The 13,133-nt window shown below is 42.2% G+C and overlaps 1 protein-coding gene across 18 annotated transcripts in view; it reads right to left on the reverse strand.

Moving 5' to 3' along the window:
* ARVCF (ARVCF delta catenin family member) overlaps positions 1 to 13,133 on the reverse strand; it is a 431,820-nt gene that overhangs the window by 45,927 nt on the left and 372,760 nt on the right. For 17 of the 18 annotated variants that reach the window (XM_074972913.1, XM_074972912.1, XM_074972915.1 and 14 more), the window contains one exon: positions 12,141 to 12,212. The exons of the other annotated variant lie outside the window; for it this stretch is intronic. In XM_074972913.1, coding sequence (XP_074829014.1) covers positions 12,141 to 12,212 — 72 coding nt within the window. The remainder of the gene's footprint in view (positions 1 to 12,140; positions 12,213 to 13,133) is intronic. 18 annotated transcript variants of the gene reach the window in all.

Genomic DNA, 13,133 nt, shown 5'->3' on the forward strand with positions numbered 1-13,133 from the left:
CAGAATCTAAATACGTAGCAAGACTTTGAGAGAAGAGGAAGAATTAGAAGACAATAATCTTGCAATGGATGCTTGCAATGGATGCTTGCAATGGATGATTGCAATAATCTTGCAATGGAAGCTTGCAATCCTAGTATCCATTCTCAATGGCCTGCTGGGAGATTTCAGTCGAACTCTAAGCCCATCACTTTACACAAACACCGCAGGTTTCAAGAAGAAGAACGCACGCTCACACCTTCTGATCAGAAAAGGAAACAGATGCATTGTTAAAAACGGAGGCAGGCACTGTGAATGACTACTGGAGCTTGGTGAGCTATTCTGCAAGGGACAAAGATACATAAGCCTGAATAAACTGGAATAGACTCATCTGCTATTTGTCTGTTATTAAACGTTTATTGAAGCTGCATTTCTAAAATGCAGCCACACTAGCCACCTGCCCCACCTCCCCCTGCGTTTCTCTGAAGCAGTGTTAATAGGAAGTGTCAGCTGGGTTTTATTTTTCTCCTGGTTTTCTTCTGGCATCCAACGGCTGCTACACATTTCGTAGAAATCATAGAATCATAGGACTGGAAGGAAGGCACCTTGAGGGGTTATCTGGCCCAGTCTCCTGCACTCATTTCCTTGGATCTGTGTATTCCAGGTGCTCTGTACCAGGCCCTCAGCTCCCACTGACTTCATTTGGAGTCACCTCAGCACCTTGCAGGATAGGACCCTAGTCATCATGCTCTCTGTTCAGTGGCTAATAGTTTAAAAACCCTTCAACCTCATGTGAAAAAAACCAAACAAAAAAAAAAACCACTTTGCAGATTTGCAGTTTCTGGAGTGGTTAAAGACTGCACTATATTTTGAAATGAGACGGGGTCAGACTCCACTCCGTGGTTATGGAAGGAAAGGGCTTTATTTGCAGTCTGTGGAGGTTAAAAATAGAAAACGTTATTTTGAAAAGCACTTTGCAAGGCAGGGATGGCCAAGAACAGTGACGCCCAGCAAGAGGCTGGCAACCCCCTGCGGTCTCCCAGCTCAGGAACAGACACAACCGAGCATTAGGTTATATAAATGGAGACGCCAGGGCACTGCTTTTTCTTGCTGAGTTCAGCAGAGCTGAAACCCCAAGGAAACCCTTTGCATGGGGATTTGGCGGCAGCAACGCTACCCATGGGGCACATCGGGGCAGAAAGGAAGCAAGATTCTTACATCATTGCTGCCATGGAAACTGCATCAGTCACCTTTCCGAAGTACTTGTGCTCTTGCCAGTCAGAAGCCTCTCCTTGCTGCCTCTCCCAGTCCCCTCCCAGCCCATATCTTTTGTTGCTGAAAATGTATGAGAAAAACCTATTGTTACTCCTATGGTGAAACAAGCCACTTGGGGACAACCAGCTGTTTCCAGCTGGTTAAATATCTGTTTAAAACAGGCTGTAGGAGTGTGTTTTTTTTTTTTAAACCTCTTGCTACCAAGCTGATCCACGTGGAAAACGGAGGTCATCCCAGGGATGCCACGCTGTTCAGTGCTTTCTACCTGCATAAAAGCAAACAAGCAAGGAGGATTTCTTTTAAGAGCTGTGCTAATGATTTATCTTATGCAACATCTGTGTAACAATGGGAGCTCACTGCAAGACAAGACTGTGAATTAGTGCCCAGTGAGATTGTTTTAATGATGAAGCTCAACAGCCCTGTGTGATTAAAATGCAGTCAAATCTACCACAAAACCTACTAGCTAATATTGACACTGTACTGTAGGACAATAAAGCGTTTAGAATAACGAATGTGACCAGGAATGTCATGACAAAATAATGGTATTTTCCATCTCAAGTGAAGATATCTGTGCAGTCGGGAACATAATCCTAACAAACTAGCCTAATAAAAGCTACAGTTGTACTAGTGATTTTAAAATCCATTTATGTCCGAATACACCCTGAATGGAATGGAAAAGAATCGTGCTGAGGACAGCCATTTGTAACAGTTACCCTATTACACGGCAATGGTGAATTTAGATTTCAGGGCTATAAAAAGAAAGCTTGTTTCAATAGATTCCTACTAAGGCAACTTTTTCTGCTGGGACTTCTCTCTCTTTGTCCCTTTGCCATCACCCAAACAAGGGTCACAAAACATTCAGAAAAAATACAGCATTATTTTTGCAGGTAGGTGGGAGACAAATAGGAGCATTAGGTAAGGCAGAGAATAGAGAAGCATCTTCTCAGCATGCAAGTAGACACATCTCTGGTGACTACTAATATGGGACAAAATATTGGTTACAAAAGAAACTGATCAACATTTGCCTGGCTCTGAGTTCATGAAAAGTTTGTGCAAGTGGAACAATTCTATGGAACAGACTTATTTATGACATTTTTCATAACGTGAACAGAATGAGATCAAGATGACTAAACAATTTGTGACCAACATAACCCACGCTAACAGCATGGCTGGTACCTACCTCAGGTAAAAGGTATCTGAGTCATTTGCCACTAAGGGGGGAAGAGGGGGAGGTGCCACATTGTGTTAAGGTGGGTTACCACAAATTTGTGGTACTTTTTTGAATTTTGAGCTGGGCTGCTTGCAATTAGTCCAATAAGTCACATGGTATGAGTCCTGGCTCCCTGATTGGCTGAGGGTGAATAGAAGCTATTTAAGACTCGTTCAGTTGGAGCAGCTGTATTTTGCATATTCTCTCCTGATGCTGTGTTGGGGAAAGAGTCCCAGCATTTGAGGTGGAGCTATAGCTCTGTCCAGTGGCCTCCCAAAGACACTAAACTGCAAGGGGGAGAGGAGTCGCATGCCCAGCCCTGGCGTATATTACATTGGTAGACGTGCAGGTGAATGAACCGGTGATGGTGTGGCTGATCTGGTTAGGTCCAGTGATGGTGTTGCTGGTGTAGATATGTGGGCAGATTTGGCATCGAGGTTTGTTGCATGGATTGGTTCTTGAGTTACTATGGTGCGGTGTATAGTTGCTGGTGAGAATATGCTTCAGGTTGGCGGGTTGTCTGTGGGAGAGGATTGGCCTGCCTCCCAAAGGCCTGTGAAAGTGAGGGATCATTGTCCAGGATGGGTTGTAGATCACCGATGATGTGTTGGAGAGGTTTTAGCTCAGGACTGTATGTGATGGCCAGTGGAGTTCTGTTGGTTTCTTTCTTGGGCTTGTCTCGCAGCAGGAAGCTTCTGGGTACACGTCTGGCTCTGATCTATTTCCTTATTTCCTCATGTGGGTATCGTAGTTTTGAGAATGCTTGGTGAAGATCTTGTAGGTGTTGGTCTCTGTCTGAGGGGTTGGAGCAAATGTGGTTGAACCTCAGTGCTTGGCTGTAGACAATGGATCGTGTGGTGTGTCCGGGATGGAAGCTGGAGGCATGAAGGTAGGCATAGCGGCTGGTAGGTTTTTGGTATAGGGTGGTGTTAACGTGACTGTCACTTATTTGCACTGCGGTGTCTAGTAAGTGGACCTCCCGTGTAGATTGGTCCAGGCTGAGGTTGATGGTGGGGTGGACACTGTTGAAATCGTGGTGGAATTCTTCCAGGGTTTCCTTCCCATGGGTCCAGATGATGAAGAGGTCATCAATGTAGCGTAGGCAGAGAAGGGGCGTGAGTGGACGAGAGCTGAGGAAGCGTTGTTCCAGGTCAGCCATAAAAATGTTGGCATATTGTGGGGCCATGCGGGTGCCCATAGAGGTGCCAGTGGTCTGGAGGTATATATCATCACCAAATTTGAAATAATTGTGTGTGAGGATAAAGTCACAGAGCTCAGCAACCAGTTGTGCTGTGGCATCATCAGGGATACTGTTCCCGACAGCTTGTATTCCATCTGTGTGTGGGATGTTTGTGTAGAGAGCCTCTATATCCATGGTGGCTAGGATGGTGTTTTCTGGAAGATCACCAATGCATCGTAGTTTTCTCAGGGTTAGGGTCACGGAGATAGCTGGGAGTGCTGGTGGCATAGAGTCTGAGTAGAGAGTCCACATATCCGGACAGTCCTTCAGTGAGTGCCAATGCCCGAGATGATGGGGTGTCCAGGATTTCCGGGTTTGTGGATCTTGGGTAGTAGATAGAATAACTCTGGTTGGGGCTCTAAAGGTATGTTGATTTGTCCCTGTGTTAGTGTAGGGAGTGTCCTGAGTAGATGGTGCAGTTTCTTAGTATATTCCTCAGTGGGATCTGAGGAAAGTGGCCTCATGTTATAATTCATGAAGTGTAATTATTTTTAGAGACTCTTAAAGGTTTGCAAAATAATTAGTTTCCATCTGAATGGCACTCCATAACCCAAGTTCAGTGGGCCAGGCAGCAATTCATTGCCACATTTCAAACCAGTGGTGAAGAAAGCAGGGGTCAATGGAAGAATTCCAAAAGGGGATGAAAAACTAAAAACAAAACAATCCAGAATAAATCAGCCAACTTTTAAATTACAATCAATGGGTTAACTGAATGAGTTTTGAGTAATGGAGCATAAACCAACTGGTTCCCACATTCTAAATTCCTGGCACATGAGGAGAGGTGAGAATTTAAATGTATCAGATTGGAAAAAAAAGTTTACCAAGGAAAGGCCACACAGGGGATTCTCTTATCCAAGGTAATAAAGTTTCTCTGATTCAAGATACTGGAAGACAGAGGAGCCTGTATTTCACTGCTTTGTAAATTATGAACAACATAGGGGACTAAAATGAACATTGTACTTCGTAAAGCAACAGAAATGAGAGACTTAATAATTCTGATGGGAATTCTCAATTTCATGTGCCTAAAACTTAGAAGATCTTAATGTAATAACATGTTACATGTTCTCAGGCTGAGGGATTGAGAAGAACTCGCCTTACAACTTCCACTGGCAGGAGGAGGAGAAGTGGGGATGGTACCATTGTCAGTCAGTCATTTATTCACAACACTGCAGTCAAAACTAATGATTGAAAGGAGTCAGAAAAGGGCACACAATACTTGAATCAACTTGTAAGATTTTAAAGAAATCAAATGAAAGTGACATAAGTGCTAGAGCAGCGGCTAATCTTATTCACAAACCCATAATCAAGATAAAACTGTTAGTGAAGTTTCTCTCTCTTTCACCGCACACAAACACAGTGTCACCATTTAGTCAAAGAGAAATTATCATTTTTGTAATACACTAGCTTAGAATCATTACCCTGACACTACCAGGAAGTCTAAATATCGTTGCTTATGGGCAACGCAAAAGATTTATTAGCCAGTTTCAATACTCACCTTCTGGAATAAAAAAATCTGTTTATAGTATCGGACTAGATAGAAAGCAACTGATCATTGTGATATATATGGAGAAGAAATTCATCTGCTAGCAAGTTCATCCAACATCTCATCCACCAATATCCATAAACTTTCAGGGTAAATGCACATGCACAAATTCAAACTAGTTTTCAAATACACACAGCGTTTTCACAAACAGCTTCTTGCAGCAGCACAGACTTGTTAACAGGACATTACAGATTTGTCCCATTCCTAAATAGCTTTAGTTTCAGGACCTAGGTTAGATACCTTCATCCTACTCTATAGGCAACTTTTGCAATTAAATTGCAGTTAAGAACAAAATAATCACAGGGATGGACTGGACCTCAGGAGGCAATCTAGGTTATTCCCCTATGCTGAGCAGGATTAAGTACCCCTAAAATTATTCCCACCAGGTGTTTGTCTAACCTGTTCTTTAAAACTTCCAATGACAGACCACCCTGGAAGCCTATTCCACAGTTTAACTACCCTTATCACTGGAAAGTTGTTTCTACTATCTAACCTAAATCTCCCTTGCTTCAGATTAAGCCCATTACTTCTTGTCTTACCTCCCGTGGATATGGAAAACAATTGATCACCATCCTCTTTATAAGCAGCCCATAACATATTTGAAGACTTATCAGTTCCACTTCAGTTGTCTTTTCTCAAGACTAAACATACCCAGGGTTTTATGGGTTTTTTTTTACCTTTTCCTCACAAGTCAGGTTTCCAAAACCTTTTATTATTTTTATTTCTCTCCTCTGGACTCTCTCCATTTTGTTTATAATCTTTCTTAAAGCGTGGTGCCCAGAACAGAGCACAGTACTCCAGCTCAGGTCTCAGACCACTGCTGAGTAGAGCAGCACAATTACCTGCTGTGTCTTATATACGACACTCCTGTTAATACATCCACAATATTAGATTTTTTTTGCAACAGCATCACGTTGTTAACTCATTCAATTTGTGATCCATTATAACCACCAAATCTTTTTCAGCAGTACTGCTGCCTAGCCATTTATTTCCCATTTTGTATTTGAGAATTTGATTTTTCCTTTCTTTGCACTTATCTTTATTGAATTTCATCCTGTTGACTTCAGACCACTTCTCCAATTTGTCATAGCCATTTAAAATTCTAATCCTTTCTGCCAAAATGCTTGCTACCCCTCCCATCTTGGTGTCATCCAGAAATTGTATAAGCACACTCTTCACTCCATTATCCAAGTGATTAATGAAAATTTTGACTAGTACTGGACCCAGGACAGATCCCTGTGGACCCCACTATATACATCCTCCTAGTTTGACAGCAAACCATTGATAACTACTGTACTCTGAATATGGTCTTTCAACCAGTTATGCACCCATCTTACAGCAATTTCATCTAGATCACATTTCTCTAGTTTTATTGAGACATATGTGGGAATGTGTCAAAATCAAGATATATCATGTCTACTGACTAGGCCAGTAACCCAGTCAAAGAGGGAAATTAGGTTTGTTTGGCATGATTTATTCTTGAATGTTAGAGATAAGTGAATAACAATTTTATCCATTAGTTCATGTATCAGTTCATGTGACCTGAACAAACCCTCTTTTGTCCAAACACTTCCAGTCTCCATAATGGGATGAACCAAACCCCCAGAGCTGGGCCCATCTCCAATATCTGAGTATCTAACAGCAACCTATATTATGCCATTATACACACACACACACACACATATACTAAAAGCTGATGGTTTAATAAAAATAAATTGTAATTTATAATTTAATTAGTATTAACCAGGTTTGACTGCACAGAAAAGCAAATCTAATGGACAGGATTTCCGGGCTGCTTGCCCAAGAGATGGACAGACTAAGGATTTAACCACTCCAGAACAATGTCACAAACTTTAAACCAACTCCAGAGGGCTTAAGCTAATCAACAGATTTCTTGAAAAGACTTGGTTATCTCACCAATCTGCTATTCCAACTACAGCTGCAGCCTTCACTGCCCAAATGACTCCGGATTTCTCCCCCCCACTCCCTCTTGTGTTCTCCCCTTTATCGTCTGCTCAGTTTATTTTCACCTTAACACCTGTAGAAATAAGGGCTCTGAAAGCAAAGCAAAGGCACCATGCTGCACTGTATTTACTATTTTTTTTTTTTTTTTAGTTTTGCACAGGAGAAATCAATACTTGCATTGTTTGTGGTATTCACTGCTAAAGAGGACACTTTGCAGAGGAGAAAATTAGCCGATAGAATTTTTGTCAACCTACTTTATAATGGTGAAGGATTTTAGCAACATCGTTTTTCTAACAATGGACTGGAAATGGGTATTTTGCTCAGGACCTGCCCCAGTTTAACAATCATGTTTTCCCATTAGCACACTGCCATTCCCTTCTGACTCACATGGGCTCTCCTCAGTTCCAGCCACCAAAAGCTTATGTCCCCACCCCACCTGTCAGAAAGATGAGCCATGTCCTTCAAGGAGGAAGAAACAGGAAAAAGCTGCTCTTTAGACTTCTTTTCCCATTATGGGAAGAGCACTCTGGACAATGCCACAGACGACTTTCTATTAGATGTGACCATTTCTGAAAACACTGCACTGTCCCACACCATATTAACAGATTTCTCCACAAATAAGCAGCCTTAAGCCAGAAGTGTTTTCCTGCCAGAGACTGTGGCAGGGAAAGGTCACAGGTGTTCAATGAGAGCCAAGGCTAGGCAAACTCTGTCCTTGCATTTAAAAACGAACAGCCATTGGTGAAAAGCAGCTCACATTTTTAAGACACTAGATCCTTGCTTGAAAAATTGCATTATATCACCAGTTCCATTCCACATGGCAACCAAATAAGTTATCCCTGGGCAGAATACATGAACATAAAGCCAGACAGTCACCCCAAACCTGCTTCTCTCTTTTCAATACACCAACTTGTTTATAGGTTGTCTTGACCGGACACTAAAGAAAAGGTGCCAAAAGCTATGGCTATTCCCATTTAAACACATTCAGCTGTTCATTAGGCAGAGATTTGTGATTAAGGTCCTGTGGATGCCAATTTAGCTTTCTAGAGATATTGGCAAATAGGACAGCTCCTTCTCTAGTTGACAGTTTCTTAAAGCGAACATGAACACTGGATCAACTAAACCCAATGATCACATTTATGACACATTTCTATAAGGCAGTGGTTCTCAACCAGGAGTCTGGGGCCCCCTGGGGGGCCTGCGAGCAGGTTTCAGGGGTCCACCAAGCAGGACCAGTGTTAGAGTCGCTGGGGCCCCGGACAGAAAGCCAAAACCTGAGCAACTTAGCTTCATGGTGCCTGCTGTGGCATGGGGCCCCAGGCAATTGCCCTGCTTGCTACCCCCTAATGCTGGCCCTGGCTTTTATAGCATGTTGTGGGGGTGGCTCAGAATGAAAAAGGTTGCGAACCCCTGCTAGAAGGGAATCGTGACCAGCAGTTTTTAAGGCTGCTCTTTAGCTTGCCCAATGAACCCTAGGGAAGTAGACTAAGATTCAGAAAACCTGACAGCACTGCCTCCCAACAGTCTGTTAACTACCGCAGTGTTCATTTGCTGTGCGGCATGAACAGCTCTTACAGCAACTGTAGTTTCGTTTGCTCAAAGAGTCCTGCAGAAAACTCACTTTACTATGGCTTAAATAATCCATGAAACAGATTAATCTACAATTGCTGGTTTTTGAAAAAGCACTTCATTGCGTCACTCAAACCAAACGCATCTGATAATTAAAACTTGCATGATTTTTCAATCTTCAGAAGGAGATTCTGCCTCAGCTGAAAGGTGATTTCATCAGAGTCAATTCTGCTCCAGGGCCCGGATCTGACCTGAGCTGTTAAACTGTTTTGAAACTGCAATTTTATTTTGCTGATCTTTCTGAACAATTCAAAATAGCAGCAATCTTGTTAGAACGGTCAGGACCCAGGAACTATCGGGTAAACTGGCTGTTTTGCAGGAAACTTCTTGTAGGAGGGAAAAAAAAATCATAAATGTTAATTTGCTTTTCCTCAAGTACACTTCAGTAAATGGTTTCTCCTGTCCCTCTTTTCCCAAGAGGTATCATCCATCAAAATGCTGATGGGATTAATCTTTTGACCTAACCTAGTATGTGATATGGAGTCAGACTAGCATTATCCATATAGATTAAATTTGGGTTCCTCAAAATTATCAAAGAAAACCTCTTGAACAGCATGTAATCTTAGCAGCCTAGCTGCATAGGCAAGGAGATTAGGGAGACAAGGTGGGTGAGATAATCTCTTATTGGACAGAAGTTGGTCCAATAAGAGATATTACTTCACCCATCTTGTTTCTCTAATATCCTGGGACCAACACAGCTACAACACTGCACAGGCAACGAGACATAGTCGTGACTCCCAGCAGGAAGATCCACAAAACACTGACCGCAAAATCCACCCCCAGCTTTTTTTTTTTTTTTTTTTTTAAGAAAATAGAATGTTTGCACAAGATGCATGTCTCTGTAGAAATCTTGTGTGTGTCCATTTTTCTCTGCCTGGCACCCACATTGCAACCACATTTAGCAGTAAATTAAAGGGCTGAGGCCTGCCTTATGCCATACATGTGAAGTTTGTTCTACTTTCCGTTTTTTACTTTGGATTTCTCAATCCTCTAACAAGTAGTTATCAAGCCCATTTGTCCAAAAAGTAAAGTGCTCATTTAAGCACTTACAAAAAAACAACACCACCTAGAACATATTTCAGGCCCAGCCTAAAATTTTTATCCTTAAAAGGCCTCTCTGCTCTGCAACCAAACCCCTAGGCCCAGCCCGTAATCAGTAAGTGTGTGAAGGCTCTTTGCATCTTCCAGGAGCGCTGAGTATCTTGCATGATTAGACCCAGATCAAAACTGGTACTGAAGCACAAGTCTAGCAAGATACAGCCACAGTTTCCTTCGCAAAGAGAGCCAACCTGTGTCTATATTAAACCAGTATATAGACTGAGGCCAATAGATCAGTTCATAAATAACTCAGTCTCATTCCCCATAAAATACTTGATTCCTAGTTAAAAATTTAAGTGTTTAACTATATATAACACCACCACCCTAATCTTATATGAAGCTTCGATAGCTCTCAAGGTGCTTCATAAAGGAGGTCAGTAGCAGTATCCCCATTTTACAGACGGGGAAACTGGGGCACAGAGAGGAGATGTGACTTGCTCAAGGTCACCCAGCAGGTCAGTGGTGGAGCTGGCAATAGAATCATAGACTTTAAGGTCAGAAGGGACCATTATGTTAGTCTAGTCTGACCTCCTGCACAATGCAGGCCACAGAATCTCACCCACCCACTCCTGTAACAAACCCCTAACTTATGTCTGAGCTATTGAAGTCCTCAGATCATGGTTTAAAGACTACAAGGTGCAGAGAATCCTCCAGCAAGTGACCCATGCCTGAGGTATCCTGAGTCCCAATTCAGTGCTCTATCCACTAGGCCACATAGCTCCCACACATTGCATGTAGAGTTTATACTGTGGATAGGGAGGCAAACATTTTCTTTCATTCATTTTCCTTACTTTTTTTTTTCCTTTTCCTTTTTTAAATAAAGAAAATGAGAAAAATGCTTGTGTGTATTCATTTTTTTTTCCATTTAGACCCACTTAGATCTTGATAGTCACATCTCATTTAGGTGAATGGTGTTCACAGAAGAGAGTTTTCTGCAGGGCAGAGTTAACAGGGCAGCACTGCATCAGTCTGCATGGCAAAGGCTGTATCTTTGCAATGGAAAAACATTTTTATTTTAAATGAAAGCTTGAGATTTGCAAAAAATTGCAGTATGCAGCAAAAATCACAGGAGATCCCCAAATTATCCCCTAAATTACCGCTGAAAAGAGTACTACGCACCAAATGTTTGTGAAGAGATTTCACTTCTCCCAACAGCTGAAACACACACAACGCCAAAAAAAGCCAGAGCACAATCCATTAAAATCTCTGTCTGGACCTCCAGTTTCTGGATGCTCTGAAAAGCTACAGGGGCTGCTGACTGTAGCAGGGGAAAATTACCATTACCATTATCAGGGGATATCAAGGTCAACCAGCCGTGGATGACATAAAACCCCCAGAAGACCTAAACTAATGCGAACTAGTGGGGAACTATAAAGCTGCCATTGAAAAAGCGGATTGTGAGGAAAGTAGAGAAGAGAAGAGGAGAGCTCTTGTAAATAACCTCTTATGTCTTCTGCTCTACACAACACCCTATGCTCGTGTCTATTGTGGAGAAAGTGCAAAATTGTGTTTTGTGAGTGGATCCCATGTTTTGTCCCTGGATAGAGGCACTTTCACCCAACCCTAGGCTTAATCTGCCCCCATTATCTCCCGTGGCCAGTTTAATCAATAGAAATCTACATAAGAACGGCCATACTGGGTCATACGAAAGGTCCATCTAGCCCAGTATTCTGTCTTCCAGCAGTGGCCAATGCGAGGTGCCCCAGTGGGAATGAACAGAACAGGTAATCATCAAGTGATCCATCCCCTGTCTTCCATTCCCAGCTTCTGGCAAACAGAGGTTAGGGGCTGGGAATGAGCAACAGGGAATGGATTACCTGTTCTGTTTGTTCCATTTGGGGCATTGGCCACTGTCAGAAAACAGGACACTGGGCTAGACGGACTTTTTGTCTGACCCAGTATGGCCGTTCTTATGTAGGTTTCTATTGATTAAACTGGCCACAGGAGATAATGGGGGCAGATTAGGTTTAGGGTTCGGTAAAAGCGCCTCCATCCAGGGAAAAAACATGGGATCCACTCACAAAACGAGTAGTCAAGTATTGTACATGGGAAGAGAAGCAGCACATGACATGCATCTATTATTTCAACTGAGTACGCAATCAAGGTATAAGCACTGTATGTTGCTCATTTTGCAAGTCCCTTTAAAAGTCCCAACCTCCCATTTTCCTTATTTTCAAGAGCACATACCCAGATTAGTGCATTACCTTTTGCTGCTTCAGACCGTTTGGGCAAATCAAGTGTATCAAAGTTCCTGTCCAGATCTCCATTTTTCTTTCCTGTACATAAAATAGGACAATAAATGACAAAGGGTTTCAGTGTATGGATAGAACAGTTACTGTACTGTGCATCTACAGTATGAGAGGTGGTAACAGAACCAGAACATAAACAATAAAATCTTCTTTATTTGTATATATTCAGCCTTCAATCCACATGCGTAGCCATTGTGTCTATATGAGCAATTTAGGTACAAAACTGCACACCTCCTGGTTTGATTTACAAAGATTCTGACTATCTGCAGTTCCCTTCAATTCAGTGAGTCTTGTGGGTGGCTCAACTCCTCTGAAATTCAGGCCACTTAGCTTCATTGTCAAGTTATTTTCCTTACTCATAAATCCAGTGTATTGTGCCCTTATAAACAATGTAGACAAAAATTCTTGCCTCATGTCTTCCAGCTGCATGAGGCTCTCTCACTGGTTTTTAGTAGAAGCTACATCTTGACTACTAGATTCACTGTGAACAGCTATACATTGGAACAAGGATGAGGTTCAGAGAGAAACAGAATGGGCCCCCTTTTTAGTGCTATTCACTTAAATGGTTCGGCAGGAAGGCCTGGATTTAATATATCGCAAAGAGGATAGCAAATAACCTCAAACTGCCCTTCAATTAACACAATGTAATTTTGGCTGCTTATTAGAAACCAAGGGAAATGATTTTGTGCTTTAAACACTTGGCTAAGGGATGTGGACAGATTCATACCATTACATTAACTTTAATTTAAAGGAAGTTTAATTTAGCAGAAAGTAGCACGGTGGACATTTTGACAAAACCCATGTAAAAATGGGCTTGCTGGTGCATGCATGAATTCAGGCTTTGAATTAGGGGCTCTGAAAACAGAACCTAAGAATGGCCATACTGGATCAGACCAATGGTCCATATAGCCCAGTATCCTGTCTTCCAACTGTGGCCAATGACAAGTG

Source organism: Natator depressus, chromosome 15, assembly GCF_965152275.1.
Source record: "Natator depressus isolate rNatDep1 chromosome 15, rNatDep2.hap1, whole genome shotgun sequence".
Lineage (NCBI taxonomy): Eukaryota > Metazoa > Chordata > Testudines > Cheloniidae > Natator > Natator depressus.